General features: G+C 34.9%; 1 protein-coding gene across 1 annotated transcript; it reads right to left on the bottom strand.

The window, feature by feature from the left end:
* Positions 1–91: 91 nt before the first annotated feature.
* On the bottom strand, positions 92–10,504 carry LOC143614569 (putative protein phosphatase 2C 6). The gene is made up of 4 exons (XM_077087969.1): positions 10,079–10,504; positions 1,996–2,283; positions 1,216–1,321; positions 92–407 (listed from the first exon to the last, which is right to left on the bottom strand). The coding sequence occupies exons 1-4, from the start codon at positions 10,502–10,504 to the stop codon at positions 100–102; spliced, it is 1,128 nt and encodes a 375-aa protein (XP_076944084.1). The 3' UTR covers positions 92–99.
* Between the last annotated feature and the right edge of the window lie 11,353 nt (positions 10,505–21,857).

Here is a 21,857-nt window from a genome sequence, read left to right as displayed (position 1 = left end):
ATAATAATGAATCAAACCAAATAACATCATTAATCACATGAATCTTATTTACCATCTCAAAAACCAGTCAGTTTTTTAAACTCTTTACCGCGTTTTCGATCACGTGTTCTGTTTACTTTTCTTTGACTTAAGATCAACGACGATTACCGATATGTTGTCAGAACTGTTTCTCCCCACGGCTATCTCAGTTAAGCTGTCGGCTAAGGTTTGTGCTGCCGTTGACTCGCCTGCAGCCGCGTACCGCCGCCTGCGGCGGAAAATACGTCGAGCCACCTCACCGACCTCGTTGTTTGACATGACATCCCAGAGTCCATCACTTGCTATGATCAAACACTCGTCGTCTTCGGTTCTTGTGGTGAAGCTTATTTCGGGGACGGGTATTACCCATGGTCGTAAGTGACGGTCACCTAAAGACAAAAACCCGATTATCATGTGATCAAGTGTTCGATTCATACCATACACTCTCGAACTCGGTAGTGCATGAAACCCAAATAATACACCCATGACTGAATTAACCGACGGTTTGATTTTATGTTTTTTTTTACAGAAACAGAGTTTCAGTTTAGCGTACACTGAAAACCGAAGAAAAAACAAACCAACCCCGTAAACAACAAACCAACATAAATAACCGAACTGAACAAGTAAAAATTAGGAAAAATAATGACTTTTGATATAGAATTTATAGATTATGATTTTTATTATTAAATGTTAAGTAATTTATTAGGAAATAAAAATTATGTAGCCCCAAAATATTAGGCTCAAATGTGTAATAATCAATTAATCATTAATTAGTAAACGAAATTAGGCCCAAGGTTTTGTACTTAAATTCATTATTTGAGTCAATATACAAAATTTTCAAGCCAAGATTTTATTTTTATTTTTATTTTTTTTACGCCCAAATAATTTTTTTTTTCCAATATACCCAGTTTTTTATTATATATAACACAAACTTAGCCAAGATTGTAAAAAATGTAAAAAAAAAAGAAAAAAAAACCAAAACAATTGTGAAAACCGAAAATGAAAAGTTTTTAAAAACCCAAAAAACTGATTTTTGGTTTTTGGTTCGGTTTGAAGGCTTTTATCATGCTGGAAAAAACAGAATATTCTCAAAACTCTAATTGAGCCCAAAACCGACCCTTGCACACCCCTAGAGTTCTGGATCTCTGATTGTTATAGTAATAACAATGTAATAAATACGAGTGATTTATGAGATACCTATCGCTCTCGACATTGCAAGAACTCCAAATACTCTTGCTCCGTTCCAATTTATGACTTTCCCATCTTGTGCTTCAATTCTCAAAAGTTCATCTTCTCGGTCGGGCTATAAAAGTAATACTAAACAAGATCTTAACTACAAAGATTGATACTAAGAACCAGTTTTTATACCAAAAACAAGTGTGTATTGGTGATAAGTTTAACGGGTCAAGTGGGTTGAAACTTTGTCCCAAAACATCTTATTAATAAAAACTCGTTATTAACGAAAATTTACAATTTTTATAATCTTCATAATCATATTTAACATATTAACTAATCTGAAAATGAGATAAAATGCGGATGCCACCACCAAGTATGCATCTGATCTCATTAACATTTAATAACATTGTAAATGACAAAAACACCCTTGCTTTCCACTTGAGTGTTGTTTTTATCTTCTCAGAAATATTAAGGACATTTTCGTCATTACACATGTTTTGGCCGAAGTTGGTTACAGTTGAGCGTTATCTTTTTGATGAATCAACAAATCGGTATTTTTGTATTTTCAAACTTATTAAGGGCAATTTTGTCATTAGGCATCTTTCGGCCAAATCTGGTTGAATGGTCGATAAATTAGTTTCCATATACGACGAGTGGGCCGCCACATATATTAACCTTATAAAACAAAAACGAATGAAAACGTGCGTCGATCAACCAAACCCAATCGTTTTAACCCATAATAATGTAATATATAACATTTACCCATTTTTACCCGAACAAGAAAAATGTAGAGAATCTGACCTTTTGGTCAATGGTCAAAGGAATCGTCTCAGTGCCACGACAAAGCACCGCACGTGAATCACCACAGTTGGATACTATGATTTGGCAGCCAGACAATACCACAGTAACCGCTGTCGACCCCACTATATCGGGTGCAACCGCCTCGGTAGTTACTTCATTATCAGCCCTCTCAAAACTACTTGACATAACTGCTTCCCACCTTTGCTGCCATTTACAATCATCATTTGCATCTTGGTCCCACTCTTCTGCTATTACTTCATGCATTCGCTCCGAGCAGAATTTTGCAACCTTAGTATTTTCAAAAATAAAAAAGTTAGTAAATTGTCTTGTTGTACATGTCACATGTGTAGAATGTTGTATTAGTTTTTGTCACGTTTTAGTCTTTGTATTAAAGATAACGACCAAAACATGACAAAAACTTTCCAGTATGTCCGTGTAATGACTAAAATGGTACAAAAAGTTTACATAGCGAATCTACGGGGACAAACATACGTGTTTTAATAACTCGAATGTACAAAAGAGAAGGTACGACGACTAAATATAGGTAACAGTAAAAGTACGTTTCGTATATTATGCAAAGAAAAAAAAAGAATCTAAATGCATAATTGTTATAAGAAGTAAGAAATATTACTTTTTTAGATTCAAATATTCAATAACATCATGTTCATTAGGCATTAGGCGGTTTTCGTCTTCATTATTATGTAAATGTGACTCATTAGTCGAAAAAATAATCAGAAAAGTCGTAAACGACTCATAATTATATCTTAAATAACATGAAACTAATTGTTACGCGACAAATTATTTGAGGTTTTAAGTTTGACCACAAACAGGTCGATGGGTCAATGGGTTAAATAAATAAAAGTCGTCTGAAGTCTATAATCTATTCTTCATGACCTTAAACGGGTTACGTGTTTTGATTCAAAAACTTATATTAGTATTTTTTATAATAAAAATAATACTCTTATATATTCAAAATTTACGGCATTATCTATTTTATAACTCTTTTTCAAAATAAAATTTTACAAAAAAAATAATAAAAAATAACATAACATAACTATGTCAACCAAAAAGACCTGTCTTTTTTTGACCCGTACTAAAAACAACCCATTTCAACCAAACCTGTGCATATCACTCGTTACCCAAACCACCTCTAAAAACGACCCATTTCAAGACATCTTAGCAGGCGCTTTATTTATGTTGCTGTAAAGAAGATGGTTGTAGTGAAAGTAATGTTTATTACTTGAAGGTGTATCTAATACATAAGCCACTACACCTATATATACACAACTAAACCCTAGCTAACAGCCCATAAAAGGCCCATGGGCTCTATCTAACCAAATGGGCTAAAACCCTAACTAAATACAATTAACACTCCTCCTCAAGTTGGAGCATAGATGTTAATCATGCCCAACTTGTTACAAATAAAATCTATCTGAGCTTTCCGGAGCGGTTTAGTTAGAATGTCTGCTAGCTGAAAATTTGTCTTCACATGAACTGGTTGAATGGAAGGAGGATCAATTTGTGTGCCTACTACCCGATCTCTGATAAGGTGGCAGTCGACCTCAATATGTTTTGTCCTCTCATGAAATACTTGATTCTTGGCTATGTGAATAGCTGACTGATTATCACAGTATAGCCTCATCAAGTCATTAGAAACAACCCCGAGCTCTCTGAGAAGACGACGAACCCATGTCATCTCTGATGTTACATCTGCCATGGCTCTATATTCTGATTCGGCACTCGACCGGGAGACCGTGTGTTGCTTCTTACTCTTCCATGATACAAGGTTTCCCCCAACAAACACACAATATCTGGTGGTAGATCGTCGAGAAATTGGACAACCTGCCCAATCTGCATCTGAGAACCCTGATATTCGACCATCTCCTTCTTCCGTGAAGGCACCTACACGACAATGACCCTGATCAGAGTATAATATGCCCAAGCCAGGTGAGGTCTTAAGATATCTTAAGACACGAAGGGCAGCATCCCAGTGACCGGTGTATGGTGTAGCCATAAATTGGCTCAGAACACTGACAGTAAAGGAGATATCCGGTCGTGTGACGGTTAAATAATTAAGTTTACCAACCAGCCGTCTGTATCGCTCAGGATCTTTCATTGGATCTCCTTCCTTTGGGAGGAGTTTCTTTGTAGGAAGCATTGGTGTATCAACAGGTTTACAACCCAGTAAGCCACATTCAGTTAACATATCAAGAACATACTTTCGTTAGAAGAGAAGTATTCCTTGTGGAGAGCGGAATACTTCTATGCCAAGGAAATACCTCAGTCGACCTAAGTCGCTTACCTGAAACTGAGACTGAAGAAACTGCTTGAGTTCGGAAATCCCGACCTCGTCATCACCTGTGATTATAATGTCATCCACATAAACAACTACGATAATCCTCTTCCCTTTCTGGTGTCTAAAGAAGACAGAGTGATCGTAGGCACTCCGCGTCATCCCAAACTGTCCCATAACACTAGAGAATCGACCAAACCATGCTCTGGGAGACTGTTTAAGACCATATAGAGAACGACGTAGTCTACAAACTTTCGAGGCCTCCTCCTCAACGACGAACCCTGGGGGCTGCTCCATATATACCTCCTCCTCAAGAACACCATTAAGAAAGGCGTTCTTGACATCAAGCTGGTGGAGCGGCCAATGATTAATGGCAGCAAGAGCGATGCAAATACGGACAGATGGCATTTTAGCAACCGGAGAGAAAGTTTCATCGTAATCAATGCCATATGCCTGAGAATACCCTTTTGCAACCAACCGAGCCTTTAAGCGGTGTAGGGAGCCATCCGGGTGTAGTTTAACCGTAAACACCCAACGACAACCAACAATACGTTTCCCTTTAGGAAGTGTTTCAAGATCCCATGTACGATTGGACTTTAGAGCCCCGATTTTATCTTCCATAGCCTGTCTCCATCCTGGGTGAGCGAGAGCGCTCGTCACATTTTTGGGAATCGGGTAGGAATCAAGGGTAGTGGTGTACGCATGAGATTCAGGAGATAGGTGGGTGTAGGCAACATAGTCCTGAATTGGGTAACGAGTACATGTCCGGGGTTCCTTGCGAAAGGAAATAGGTATATCGGGAAGTGGGGCACCAGGAGGATCATAAACAGGTGTGTCAGAGGTTGGTGGATCGGGTAACGATGTAGTAGTGAGAGGTGTGGATTGCTCAGATGTAGGCGGAGTATCGGAGGGTATTTCGGGGTCGTGGCCAGGTTGTGAATCAAGAGTCGCTGATGTTTGACCCCTACCCCGCCTAACATATGTGAAAAGCAGTGGCGGAGATTCTGTCGGTGGGTCAGAATCAGTAGAGATTGGATCGGTAAAAGGAATTGACACAGGAATGGTGGGGATGAAGGGAGATGTGGGTATATCGAGGTCGGGAAACGGGTCAGAAACAGGAGTGGAACACTCGGGAAAGTAAGGAGACTCGTGAAAAGTGACATCGGCACTGGTAAAGTATCGGTGAAGTGATGGGCTATAGCATCGATACCCTTTTTGAACCCGTGAGTAACCAAGAAAGACACAACGAATGGCTCGAGGATCAAGTTTGATGGTTTTTGGACTATGGTCATGAACATAGGCGACACAACCAAATACTTTAGGTGCGAGAGGAAATGGATCATCGTTGGGAAATAGTATAAAAAACGGTGTTTTACCATGAAGAACGGTTGAGGGCATGCGGTTAATCAGATATGTGGCAGTGAGAACGGCATCTCCCCAAAAACGATGAGGAACACGTGATTGGATCATGATTGTGCGAGCAACATCCAATATGTGACGATTTTTGCGTTCGGACACACCATTTTGTTGAAATGTATAAGCACACGATGATTCATGAATAATGCCGTTGGTTTTTAAGTATGAAGAAAAGTCGGTGGAAAAATATTCTTTAGCATTATCAGATCGTAAAGTTTTAATGGTGGTGTTAAATTGGTTTTGAACATAAGCATTAAATTCTCGAAATATGGAAAATACCTCACTACGAGATTTCAATAAATAAACCCAAGTAGTGCGAGAATAGTCATCAATAAAGGTAATAAAATATTCAAAACCCAACGTAGATTTGATAGGGCAAGGACCCCATACATCAGAATGCAACAGTTCAAAACAAGAACTGACTCGATTGGGCACCCTAGGGGGATAGGGACGCCTGGTATGTTTACCAAGTTGACACGACTCACAATGAAAATTAAAAGACGAAAGTGGTAAATCTGGTCGCATTTGCCTCAGAACTGCTGTAGAGGGATGACCTAACCGACAGTGAGCCTCCCTGACAGCGGAATCACATAAGTTTGCTACAGGATGCGAAAACGGGGATATACGATAGAGACCTCCTGATTCAAAACCAGTACCAATTACCCGATTTGTTCCTAGTTCATGAAAAACGCAGTGAGTTGGGTAAAAGGTCACAGAACAGTTGTTTTGTTTGGTAATCTGACTCACTGAACAAAGACTGGTAGGAAATTTAGGAACAAATAGGATAGAAGACAGTTTTAGGTTTTCCGAGTTACTGATGGATTCTATGCCGAGAACGGGACATGAAGATCCATCGGCAAGACGTACTGGTGCATGGGAAACATTTTGAAGACTAGAAAAAATACCCCGATTCCCAGTCATGTGATGTGTGGCTCCAGAGTCAATCACCCATGATAAGTCAAGGCTAGAAGGTTTACCTGAATGTGCCGAGCTGGTTTGAGGATGAGGCAACTGGGAGGTAAGAAACCGTTGAATAAGATCATGCTCCTCTTTAGTAAATGTATACATGTATGTATTTTCGCCCATAGTGATACACGAAACTGAAAATTGACTGTGAACAGTAACAAGTGCGGGTGGAGGGCAGGAACAGATTCCGGCGTAAACAGTTACTCGTCGTGAACAGTTGATCCCGGCAGCGAACAGTAACTATCCGGCAGCGAACAGTAATTCCGGCAGCAAACAGTAACTTTCCGGCAGTGAACAGTGTTTTTCCGGCGTGAACAGTGTTTCCGGCGATGAACAGTACCGGTGAACAGTGATTTCGCGTGAACAGGGCTCGTCAGTGAACAGTAGTTTCCCGGCAGTGAACAGTGTTTTCCGGCTGAACAGTGTTTCCGGAGATGAACAGTACCGGTGAACAGTACTCGCGTGAACAGTGCTCGGACAGAACAACAAGGCAGGAGCTTGTTTCAAATCTGAAGGCTGCTGGTGACGGCTGGTCAGACTCAGGTTCAGGTCAGATCGCGGCTAGGGTTTGGATCGAGAGCCGTAGCTCTGATACCATGTAAAGAAGATGGTTGTAGTGAAAGTAATGTTTATTACTTGAAGGTGTATCTAATACATAAGCCACTACACCTATATATACACAACTAAACCCTAGCTAACAGCCCATAAAAGGCCCATGGGCTCTATCTAACCAAATGGGCTAAAACCCTAACTAAATGCAATTAACAGTTGCAAACAACATTTAGAAAAAAGTATACACCAACATACTCACAAAATAACATGTTGAAAGTGATTGTTGTAATTTTAAATTTTTATTCATAAAAAAAAGTATAAAAAAAATCATAAAAAAATAGAAACTTTCCAACCATAACTAAATAGCAATATAGTGCTGTCATGAAAGTGAAACAACCCTTTATTCTAAGTTTTGATTGTGATATTACAACACACAATACACACTGCTGATAACATTTACAGTCAGATTGATGTGGTTGGTGACCCGTGGGGCCCGTAACCGGCCAAAATACTGCATGACCCGGATGGGAAAACTTCCTATAATTTTAATCAAACAAAGATTGCATACATATTAGAAGTTGGTTTTGGTCAAATATTATTTATATCATTTGTTTTGATATTAAAATGAATAATTAAGTTGGCAGTTGTTTTCAAACATATGTGGAACTTCTGCCCACTGTTTAAAAATTTGTCAAAATAATTATGGGCATTAAATACAAAATCCCCTTATTCATATAAAATTTTTATTATTCAATAAATTGTAAACCTTAAAACGTATGATATATGTAACATATATGTAGCTTGTATGCTACATACATACATTCTACAAGATACATGCATGTAACTTTATAAGCTACGTATATATAACTTCCTGTTTTCTTTACATTTCTAACCTTACAAGTAAAGAAGATAAAAAATAAACAGATAAATAACTGACTTGTTGACAATAATTTTCTCGTAACTTTGTGGTTATATATTTATATGTTGTTGATGACATACACAAATGAGGGGTGTGCACGGTTCGATTCGGTTATTAGCATTAACTTAACCGGTCGGTTATCGGTTCGGTTCGGTTAATTTCGGTTAATAACCAACATTAAACTTCGGCTAAAATTTTACTTAAAAATACATGAAATTAATGCTTAAATACATGAAATTAAGTTAATGCTAGTATATAAATATAAATAATGTTAGTATATAAAAAAAATTTAAAAAATGTTTGATTGTTTAGAGTTCCTAACAGTTCTTAACTTTTTTGGAGTTTTTAAATGATACCAACCATATATATATATATATATATATGAAATTGAGATATCATTACATGAATGAAGATATATACATGAAGATGATAGTATTAAACTATTAATACATATAATACATTAAATAGAGGAAAAAAGGCTTGAAAATATGAAAAAATAAAGAGTTCGGTGTTGTTCGGTTAATTCGATTTTCGGTTATCTTGGTTCGGTTTTGTCGATTTCGGTTCGAATTCGGCTAACGATTCGTTTATTGTTCACCCCTAATACAAATGCCACCAAGGTATTTAAAAACTTTAAATCAAACGCCAATATTACAACCCTTGTATATTAAATTTATTATGTAAGTAAATATTATATTTTTTTTTCTAAATGCCAAATACTATTGTTATATTTATACAAGTAAACAACCCAACCTTCTAAACAATAAATAAATACATACCTATTTTTCTATTTTATCTAGAAGATTAAGCTATCTTTTTATTAAAGTTACTTGGAAGGGAAACACCAAACACGTGTAGAAACAAAAAAAGAATGATAAATGATATTGATATTGACCACTTCAACATGCTACGTGTCTCACCAAGTCATAATCAACATACTTTATTTATTATTAAATATTAAAATACATATAAATAAATACATAAATACTAAAACAAACCTAACTACTTTGATGTATAATTCATTATTCATCTATTGGGAATACTATGTTTTGGTATGATAATAACTATTATAATATTGTTACGTCATCAATATGTTTTTGTCTCAATTTAATGTGAATATATAATATTATAAAAATAATTAATATCATAGATTTTCATAATTTCTGTTCATTGAAAATCAAAATAATCCCAGTTGTGAATTGATGCCGGAATTTAAGTACATGATTCCGTTACATTATCTATTTTTAATTTGAAACTGAAACTAAAATGTATTTTTAGAGCTCACAAACCGAACATTCGGTGAATTATTCGACAGAAACTTTTTTTACATTAGTTTGTTTAATAAATGAACGAAAATGAAAGGAGAATTTTGTTCGATTAACTGATTAACTAAATGACTGAACATGAGAATGAGACCATATTTGTTTAACTGTGTTTCTGAATGTTTGAATGTTTGACAACGTGTTTGTTTACGACATTTGGTTTGTTTATTTATGTTAACTCATTAAAGATTTCTTATATTTTTTATTAGCTTTTCTAATTTTGTCATATAAATTTAAGAAAAATAAATTATTAACTATACCAAAAACCAAAGTATATGACTATTATGTGATAATTATACATATAATTAACATATTAATATGAATGTTAAAAAAAACACCCACACACAAATTTGATAGCTGAATCGAACTGTTGACACTTTAATCATTCTCGATTAGCTAAATCAAATAAACATTTGTGCCCGTATTCGTAAACCGTTTATGAACAAATTCAATTTTTTAACGAAAAACACGACCAATAAACCCCATTCGATTCGTTCGTAACCGTTTGCTTGTTCGATAAAACCTTAACGAACAAATAACAATAGCTTGTATATTCAAGATCAAGTATGCATGTAAACTATTCATGCAATTTGTATTATGAAAATAAAAGCTTACTTGTGATCCACCATGCCCATCATAAACACCAAAAAAATGAACCGGAGAGATCTCACCGGAACCACTTGAACCGGTACACCCGCCCACGTGTTCGCACGAGCGAGTCATGAACCCCGGCACCACCGCCACCGCATCCTCCATCTCCTTCCGTCTTCCAATCACCGATTTAAACCCCCACACTACTCCTTTATTTTTTCCAACACATCTCTTCTTCAACCGCCGCGTCGCCAGCCCAGCGCCGTCGCCGAGCTCCTCCGGAGATAACTTCAACGGCACCAAATTATCGCCGGAGGAGCTGCTGGTTATCGAGTAACTACTACTACTATAGTTACTCGATAACTCGACGTTGCTGGTGCTAAAAATCGACGAGACGGTTGAGCTTGTGGACAAAATGCCCGACGAGTCAACATGCTCATCTGAATCCATATGTTTGAATAAGAATTGTAACAACACGCACACGCAGGTGGATGAAGAAAAGGTGTGAGTGTGTGTTAATGGAAAATGAAATGATGATTTTGTGTGATTTAAAATTAAAATGAAGGTGAGTGAGATGATGACACGTGTGTTAGGAATAATATGAGGCGACGACACACGCAATCATCGCCCATACAGAGTAGGACACACACATCGACGAGTCGTTTCGTTTGACCTTTAATATTATCTCTTGCACAAGTAGTCCTTTGTGTTTAGTGTTGTTAATTATATAAAAACCCTTTAGTTTCAACAAATTTAAATAGTTGTATAACTGGACCCCAGACTCGTTTAATAGTATTCTCAAGAACCGGGAATCGACCATATTGTAAATAACTGGGTTGGATTGATAGGGGTCTTACTTGGTTTGTGCTCACCCACATCAGAGCAAACGGGCTAGACCCGTGAGATCTGACACGAACCCGTTTAATAGTATTCTCATGACCCGAGAACCAACCATATTGTAATATAATCGGATTTGATCAGTTCGAATTTCGCGGGTCTTACCTGGTTTATGCTTTACCCCTAACTAAAATGTACTATAGACTGTTTGTGAAGAAGCCTGACTGAATTGAGCTGAACCGAAAAATATGATCACATATACGATGACGCAATATATAATTTTTAAAGATCTTGATTAGGTTCGTTAATTAGATTTTAATAAATGTATTATAGTTTGTTATGTAAGAAAGTTATACTGATTTGTTAGATGAAATTGTATAGGATGACAAGTAAAACTAAGTTGATTTTATCAATGAAATGGAATTTGGTATCAGAGAAGAGAAAGATAGTGATTGTTGAAGAAATTAGTAGTAGAAACTTAACATTGAAGATTTCTAATGATTGTTGTATGTATCTTTATCTTTCGTCATATGGGTTATAATTTATCTCTAAAACAAGCGAAAAGAAAATAGAATCAAACCTCCTAATTTCTTTTATTATATGGCTATATTTATAATATACTTTATGTTATCTTATTTAGTGCATTATTTATTTATCAAACTAGTGTTCTAGGTTCTAGGTTCTAGGTATGGCATGCAACATTTTTGTTTCATCTGTTTGGTGATTAAATGATTGGAATAAGAATAAAAGAATGTAATATAAATATGATGTGAATTCCATATTTCAAACCCCAAAAATCCCCCTCTTATTTTTATTTTAAAATAGCATTAGGATTCTAGTTATGACTTCTAAATCAAACAAAAATTTCGAACAATCATTCTTAAATGTTAGTGTTGGAATTTACTTGGTATCTTTTAGGAGTTTGTTCACTAGTGAAATGCTTTAAACATATTTTTGGCACGTCTTAGCAAATTTGCAGCGTCAACTCAACAATTATGAGAGATCAAAGCAAAATAAAAGTTCGAGACCCTTCTCTAATTTTTGGGTTTGTGATTTTGATTTCTGTCAAGTATCACATATTATCATACGCGTCTCATACCCGCAGTATCTTTATAAAACTAATATATATCATGCATGATCCCATGCTCGAAAACATGTTCCGTTACCGTTTTGAATGTGCTGAATTTGTGTGCTTTTGAATGTTCCATCATATTTAAGTTTGTTCGTCCTCCCTAGATGGGAGAGTGTGTGCAAGAGTAGGAAAGAAATTTGATAAAAGTTGAATCAAAGATATACCATCCCGATTGTTTATTAAGTATATGATATTAAGAAAAAATAATAACATTTTTACTCTTATTAAACCTTTAGGAATATTATGTTACTTAAAACACCGTAAGTACAAATAAAAATGAAATCACTTTTACTGTTCATTTAAAATACATTCACCTCTTATTTGTTTCAAAACTTATCACTCCTTTTGAACACCCTAAAACATTCTCACATTTTTAGCAACATTGTAGAACTCGCTACACGTTAGTTGGACGATGTGGTAGGGTCAACCGATTAATCGGGAGTTGTAAGGATTAATTGGATTGAATTTATACATAACCATTCAAATGTGTGTGTGTGTGTATACACCAATTTTTATATATAATTATTTTAATTTTGACCAAATATTGATTGATTGACGACCAGTCGATGGGGGGTACCGACTAGCAATGAATCGTTGATTAACCGATGCCTAGGCGTGATGTTTACAATTGTGTCTTTCCCAACAACTACATTCTCACTTTTACATTCGGTGACTGATACCCGATTCCTCAACCTAAAACTGGTACCCGAGGCTCCGATAGGGTTTTAGGGTTTTACGACACAATGAATACTACACAGATAGGGGTACCCGAGGGTGCCCGTCCACCCTTAAAAACCTAACCCCTCTTGGTGTCAAGTTTGAAACATCTCTAACTACAAGGACTGTTTCTGTAATTAAATATATCCTCAAGGATCACTTTAGACAAAGTGTTGTATTCTACAATTGAGCTAGGATCCTCTACGACCAACCCATGTTAATCTACCGTGGGGAAACACTTGAAGACCAATCAAAGTTCAACACATTTGGTAGTCTACTTGTTTATCAAGTGATTTTATTATTTGAGATTTTTAAGTCTATAGATAGCCTTACACGTCACCCATGTGGGACCCACCGTTGATTTATTTGGTTTTATTTCGGTGTAAATGGAATTTTGAAAACAATATCATTATATTTTCTGCCATATAAATAAATAATTATAAAAAATAAGTTGACTTTGACCAGCCGAAGTATCATAAAGTAGTCAAAAAGTTTTACTTCTTTCATACCCTTTAAATAAAAAAGTTTCTTTCACACATAACTGCCAAAGTGGGTAAATTTTTGGTAGGTAAATTTAAATGAGTTACATATTAGTGATTTCAAATTTTCAAATGCTATTAATTTGTTATACCACTTTAGTTGAATTGAATATATTTAAAATCAAAAGAAACTTAGAATAAATATTCATACGGGTTAGAAAAAGTGTACGACTGTACGCGCTATTCACGGTTATTGTTGTTTTATACATCAGCAAACCCGATGGTTCAAGGGGCATGCACCACCCTTAATAAGGGGTACGAGGGCAACACCACATGATGGTCCATGGATAGAGAGCAGTGGAATAGTGAAATTTTCATTCTTGATGAACTAGCGTTTGCTATGAATTTACATTATTTATTCATGGGAATTTGTGTGAGAGCTAATTATCTAGCGTAACGGATTAACAATGGTAACCATCAGTAGTGGGTTTTTATTGACCGGTTCCAGTCTGATCCTCTATGGTAAATGATTAAAAGTGGCAACTAATCTTTCACGAGAACTTAGTACTAGTTTTAAATGAGCACAATAATAACTTACTATCAACAACTGGACTATCGATGATAAATAAGTTGCTAGTATTTGAGCTTTTTACCAAGGGTTTTCCTCTAACGTAACAATCAACATATTGATGGTTATAATCGTCACCTGAAACGTTGAGATGGTTAGTCCTTCATATAAGAAAAATCTTTCATCCACTTTAGTATATTACTCCGATTACACATCTGCATATTTGTTCTTATGTTTTCTCTGTGAATTATCTGATTGAAAATTTTTATGAATACCAACAAAATATTTCAATCTAAGAGTGTTATGTACATTACCCACAAGATATATCCATGCCCTATGAATTTTAAAACCTACAGATAAGAAGCTCGAGTATTACAACTAGAGCAAAACAAAATTAAAAGTGCTAATATAATTGTTTTTTTATTTTTCGAATTAGTATTATCTGAGCAAACCCATGACTTTGGGGTATACAGCCATACAACATCATTTATGACTTCGAGTACTAGGAATCTCTAAGGCTGTAAAGGAAAAGCCCTTATAAGGGGTTCAAAAAATAATATGTTTTTTTCCCACAAGTAATTGTTGTAATATTGTTACTAGTGATACGTGTTTATTCCTTTAAGGCTGGTGCGTTTTCTGTTACACCACATATGAAGATTTGACATGACTAACTTTAATTTGATATATGAAAGTACCTTTTTTTAGTTAAGAAAGAATTATTGGAGTAAATAAAATGTTTTAAGCAAGATATAAAGGATACAAAATATGTATGAACAAAACAAGGAAACTTTAAATGACATTAATAATTCTAATTAAGACCAACTAGTTTTGATCTATTACATAACCATAAAAGATAGTATGCTTCTATATCTTTGGTTATTATTTATTGCTAGTCAAGGAAAACCAACATGTAGCTCGAACTCTCGGAGGATCATGAAAATAACCAGTGATGGATATAGGAATTTTTTTAGTGGGATCACTGTTTGTACTTTGTAGATGCTTTAATTATATACGATCAAACATAAAAGTCTTTAGGTTGGTTCAACCAATCGGGACGGGTAAGGTTCATCACATGATTCGTTCATGCATTCTAGTTTCAACAAATAAAAAAAAGTATTCGATCAAAACATCAAATTTAAATGAAAAATAAGCATACTGGGATGGTTAATCGACTAAAATCTGTTGTAAAAAAGTCGTGAATGAATTAAAATGGGAGCCAGGTGCTGAGGCAATAGGGCGAGGGAGGCAGGTACTGTGTGAGTGTGTCTGCATTATGCGATGTGGCTTGTGAAAGAGTTAAACCCTAATTAACCTATGTTAGCATTTAAAAAAGAAAAGGAAAAAAACATAAATAAAAACAAAGAATTATGCGTGTGACGGAATCAAACATGGGTTACCACTATAGGGAGGCGGTGTCTTTACCACTGGACCACGGTTCACTTTCTGTATGGGTTCAATCAACATTTTATACGTGGGTGCACTCTAATATTTAATGAATGCATTCTCATAAAAATCCGAAACTTAGTGGGCTCTCTCGTATGTAATCTGGTAGATGATATAATTCTTGTAGAGATGATTATAAAATTTTACACTAAGTTTTAGTTTCCTACCAAATATATCGTACTCATGCTAAATGATCAAAAATTGTGGTTCATTTTCACATAATGAACAAAAACTTGATGTGATGTATTTCTTTTTTAGAAGTGCATCTTTCATTGAAATCCATTTAACCTAATCGTGAATGCATTTAGTCTGCTTAGACATCAATTTTTAATGATATGAAAGTATGTCGTGATAAGCTATCAACTCTAAATAAAACAGATCTTAAAATAAAACAATAATTAGTATCATGAAATGATATGACCTTTTATTTTTTTATTTTTTATTCTTAGCGTATGTTATCGAGTAGAAAATCAAGTTTTCTTAAACTAATTGGTTATTATAATGGTCGTTGAATCGATTTAAAAAAGAAAATAAGTTGTTTTTTTCTAGTTCAGTTGTTAGTGTTGTACAATCTGCTTTTCTAAAAGACAGGTGATCCTTGATGGTCCGTTGATTATGAATGAGGTGATGAACTGAAAAATATTCTTATTTTGAAGATTGATTTCGAGAAAGCATATGATTCTTTAAGTAGGGATTATTTGGAACGAATGATAGAATTCACGGGTTTTGGTAGCAAATGGATTACTTGGATTAGAGCGTGCTTGAATTCGGCTAAGTTGTCAGTTCTGGTGAAGGTGGTGCATGGGATATTATCATAGACAAATTTCAGAATTGTAGAACATATTATATTAATACATAAGAAAATTGGTTAAAAATAATCACAACTATGCCCTATTGGCAAATAACAGTCTTAATTTCATTCTTGGCTAGTGATGGTCCCAACTAAAGTTGTATTTTACCAACAACCCGCGACAAACGGAGTTAACTATCCGTTGCTATGATGCTTGCGTGGCACACCTAGTTGTCAATAAATATCTATGTGGAAGCATTACGTGACAATAATCATCTGCTCTTTTTACGAAAACTAGTTTTAAATAATCTCAACTATGTCCTATTGACAAACAACTATCCCAACTAGAAGTGTATTTTTCCAATGGTCCGCTAGGCATGCTAGGTAAGCAACAAACTAATGGAGTTAACTATCCGTTAGTCGCAGACCGTTGGAGAAAAAAATACACATTTAGTTGGGACAACCACCAGCCAAATATGAAGTTATGACTATTATTTGTCAATATGGCATAATTAGGATTATTTAAAACCAATTTTTTAAATAAATATAGAATAGCATATTTATGTTTTTTTATATTAGAACTACTGATAAACTAGATTGTCTTAAACTTATCAATAGGATCAAGTATAATTTAGACATAAGTTTTGCTGAATAGATCTAAAAAATCATTTTATTCGAATCTTAAGCAAATGATCCTAAATTCATCATAAATATTTATTGAATAGATATATTTTATTACATACAATCACTGAATAGCTTTAAACAAAATATAATTGTAAAGATTCAATACCAAGTGGGCTCCACCAACGGGTCAGGTGTCATTACAACAAGGCTAACGTGTCTCACAAACAGGCCCATATTAACTTTTGGGTGAGTACATTTTCAAATAATAGCTATGGTCAATTATATAAAACTAGCCAAAACACCTAATTTATATAAAAAAAAATTACATAAAAGCAAATTTTCTAAAACATCCAACCTACTAATAATGCATATTTGTTCCATGTTTTGCCACGTTTACTATCATTAATTAAAAAGACACATTGGTTTCTAATTCTTCATAATTATATTTTAGGAAAATTTGATCCCAACAAACACATAACATGGTTTACTTAAACACTACGTACACGACTAAACTAAAGATTATTATTATTATTATTATTATTATTATTATTTATTAAACCCGTTAATATTCTACTTTTTAAATCCATTTGGTTGGATATTGACGATGAAAGATTTGAGCTAGGCCTTATGGGGTTGTCATTTCAGATTCTGAATCCACCTGGGTTTTCGTCCCACCATGTGTTACATCAGAGGTATGCTATTGTAGCGGCACAACGACTATCAAGTGGCAGCCGGGCGGTATGGTTTCCCATGGGAACGCCCAAGCCAAACTATGAAACCCACGTGGACTTGGTGGCAACGGAGCTCTCCAAATTGGATAGTGCGGTGACCTAAACACAAAAAGAAAGTCGTCGTTTTAAAAAAAAACCATCTGACCCATTCATTGCGAGATTTGAACCCTCGTCCTACAAAAAGAGTGCACTTATTACATTTGTAATGAGCATTTGGATCAATAACGAGTTACAAGCTCACTCGATCATCTTCATTTCCTGAGTATTCACAGAAACCACCCTTAGAAAAAAAACCTCATTATCCAACTTAAAAACTCTTATTTTTTTGTTACAAGTGTGACTTCAACCCGAAGCACCTATTACATATGGTTGTTTATATTATTGTCTCATATGGTTAATGAGTTATTTTTAACATTAGATAAATGGCCTAAAAACAAGTTTAAAAGTCTTTCTAATTGTCTTCCCTACTTTGTTTTCACATTAATCATATAATATATTATAGATTAATACAAATAATATCTATTGTAGCTAAAATAGTGATACAATATGATTTTAATGATTAAAACTGTTTTGTCATATTTAATGTTGATAATTTATAAAAATAAGTGTATAATTTAACAAAAAATAATGGTGAATGATTGACTAATACACTAATACCTTTTATGATTCTTGATAATATTGTTTTGTTAAAGTTAATATCACCCAATTATATGAAACTACAATTGAATTAATCATTAATATATATAATCAAACTTTTTTTTATACTTTTAGTACAAGTAATACATTAGTCACTAACCTAGTATCAAGTATATAGTAATGTATAGAAAGCATGGAATGACGGAAATATTATTAAGGACCATATTAGTCATGATCGCATCAAACTTAAGGGACGTGATAGCATAGGCATGGTGGAGACTCGTATATGAATGATAACATAAGATACCGGTACTTGATTACTTCAATTTTTCTATCACATACTTCGGAACTCTAATATTTATATCCCAAACTTGTCTTGAAAACTTCTCACCTATTCAATTCAATTAATAACAAGTTTTCGTGCTCTCTCGCCGAAATATATTTGTTTGTAATAAGATAAACTTCATTCAAAATGTTTGGGATTTGGTTTGAAAACAACTTATTAACATGTTTTTTTTCAAAAAGCCAATAAGATAAACAATTGTTTGGCAAACATAAAAGTCCGTCTTATTTTAGCCTTTTAAAATGGTTGAAAATAGTTTTCAAAAAGTACAGATCGTGACTTTTCAAAATTGCTTTTTGAAAAAAACCAGTAAGTCAATAAGCAATTTCCAAACTCAATCTCAAACGTGAAAATAATACACCAAATTTTTTTAAAATTCAAAATCTTTTTTAATTAACTTACCCTATTTTCTTAATTAATTTATGTGTATTTTAAAAGTATTATTTGTTTCAATTATATTAATAACTCGGTCTCTTTTCATTTGATGCCACGTTCCAAGTCATGTTTCAATTTTCTACGACAACCAAACACTTGTTTCATTGAATTATTCTGCCTTCGTGTCAAAAAAAGAAAACGTTTTTCTTTTTTTTATCACTTTGTTTTAAAAATGTTTTTTTTTTCTTTTTAATACTTTTAAAATGTTAATATCTGTTTAGCATTTTTTTTAATTATTGAAAAATTTCTTTTTAGTACTAATTCACACACTCCACGTAGTTTTTTAATTATTAAAAATGATCTCCTTTATAGTTTTAAGCAATATAGTAAAAAGGTATTGATTCTAGTTTCTTCCAAAATTTTCTCAATTATACCTATATTCAATTTTACAAAAATCTTGACTAGACACCAATTAATCCTCATTTGTTCAAAATCTGTCAAAATTAATAATTTAATACATAAAATTATAAATATATATGTATATTTGAAAAGTTACATATAGATTCTAATCTGATTAATCCCGATTAATTGATAGTCCCTACCCCCACCATCCGGCTAGCGCATAACAATTTTTACAACAACGCCTATATTACTTATAGTTGAATCACTATTCATGATTTTAAATCAAAAACGGGTTCACGATAGTGAATTTTATTTATCTAAAAATGAGAGGTTTATGATGAAATTGCTTGTTGTGGTTAGTGAAACGTGGTGGATAATACATGCCACATAGGTAGCAAGGCAGCTGCATTCACATATGTTATCGTCACTTGTAAGGATGAGTTGAGGCGATGTGAGGTGAAGCTAAATGATTGGTTGATATATTAATTAGTGGTTAAAAAAAAGATGAGTGCCCACACGCCCTTTGTCATCACCATACATACGTGATACACCCATCACGCCTCTTTTAAGCTCCAGAGGACACCGTTTCACACACGTCCTATGTGGCAAGAAAACCACGCCTCTTTTAAGCTCCAAAGGACACTGTTTCACACACGAAGCCTATGTGGCAAGGAAACCATGCCCCTTTCCACCACATAAAACATAGCCTGGGTGTGGCAAAACCGCCTAACCAATTCTGTTTTATGATTGGTTATAACCATACGGTTCGGGTTAGAATCGATTTTAATTCTTGTCAAACTGGTTCCTAATCGATTACCACTTCTACTTACATGATGCATATTGAGTTCACAATTAATAAAATCTTTGTTGTGGTAATATGTATCAAAAGCGGTTGTTATAATGGTATATGTTTTACCATCACAACATATAGAATTCAAAGATCATAATCTCATATCTAATACTGTCATTGATACTAGGACATTATCTTCGGTAAAAGCAAATAGGCGAAGCCGTTCTACCTACGGAATATACGCGATATATCAAGGTGCGTATCGTTATCCCGTGCATCCCAAAAACGTCTTTAAAGGGTTTCGGTTTCTACTTCACATCAAAAGGTCTGGTTTTTTCTTCTTTTTTTTTACTTCTTCAGAACACATCCATTCCACCATCTACTTACATGAGCCAAACTGATACATCTTTGGGCTACAGGTCTCTGATCCAACTAATCGGACTATTGGGTCGAGAACTCAAGGCCCAAAGGTGTGAAAATATTTGGGTCACATCATGATCCATTTAGTAGTAGAGGCGCACACATAACCCGGTTAACCGGTTTTTAACCGATTTTGTAACCGGTCCAACCCTAACCGGTTACTAACCGGTTTATATATTTGATTTCAAAACCGGTTATAAACCGGTTAACCGATTTTTTTAATTATTATTTTATAAAAAACCGGTTATTAACCGGTTAACCGGTCGAAACCGCTTCTCCAGCCGGTCAAACCCGGTTACTAACCTAACCGAAAAATCGGTATAACCGGTTAATGCCCGGCAAAAAAAAACGGTTAGCAAAAAACCGGTTATAGGTTAACCGGTTTTTGCACCACTATTTAGTAGCATTATTGATCAACCAACAACTTATTACCCATCAGCAACTAACCTTGTTCTAACTGTTATCAGAGTCACTTCAGTTAACGGCCAAAAAAAAGACAGAGAATGGCATTGGTACTCCATACCGAGTGACCTAATGGCAAAAGACCACCACCAGCTGGCCCAACCCACCGGTAGTTAAACCCAAACCACCAAATAAATTATATAAAAACTAACAAGATGCTAGGAAAAGTACACCACCAGCACCAAAAGAAACACCAACAATGCAAGCAATTAATGAATTACATTGTGGCTTCATGTCAAACAAGTTTTTTAAGAAATAGAAATGAAAAATTGAAAACTTTCACTGTGGCTTCTAAGCATGTAGGGTAGATGTTTCGGACCAGAATCGGTATACCTGACCCGGACCCGGTTCCAGGTCGTACCCGGTTTGGGTATTTGTATACCCGAAGCCCAACCCGGTTCTATATATTATTTTAGGAATCGATTCCTACCCGGTTCCGTTTCAAAACCGGTTCCGGTTCCTACAGGGAATAACCGGTTCCTACGGGTAATTTATGTTAAATGCAGCTGCAGGTCAAAAACTAGCCGTTGGAAGACCGGTTTTTGTTGTCCAAAACCTTATATAAATTGATTATTTATCCTTTGTTTCACCACCAAACTCAAAACATTCTAAAATACTACTCGTTTTACAAACCCGAGCATCCGACTCAAAAATATTATGTCAACCACCAAAAAGTCTAACAACATGGCTAACAATAACGCTACTCCATCCGTTTTTATTGACCCAATTCGTGTAGAAGATGACCCACATGTTATTGCGGTTCTCGACCATAACCGCAACAAAGAAGTATGGAAGAACTGAGACTTGGTTCTCAATATCGATGGTGATACTAAGGCTCGTTGCAAATTTTATGAAACTTTTTTAAAGCACGATTCGAACTCGACTTTAAAAAAGCACATCGAAAACAAATTTTGCAAGGCCTTGAAACAAGTTAACGCAACCGACCAAGTGGAATTGGGTAAAGATGGTACACTCTTTCGTTACAACTTACAACACAAACCAGGTTCAAGATAGAGTGGCAAAGTTCGTTATTCAACGAGGTTTGCCGTTTAAC

This window comes from Bidens hawaiensis, unplaced genomic scaffold, assembly GCF_021521415.1.
Source record: "Bidens hawaiensis isolate Kalapana, Puna unplaced genomic scaffold, B.hawaiensis_p1.1 tig00040517_1, whole genome shotgun sequence".
NCBI classification, from domain to species: Eukaryota; Viridiplantae; Streptophyta; class Magnoliopsida; order Asterales; family Asteraceae; genus Bidens; species Bidens hawaiensis.
Note: the sequence above shows the minus strand (reverse complement) of the source record. Positions and strands in the feature narration are given on the sequence as shown.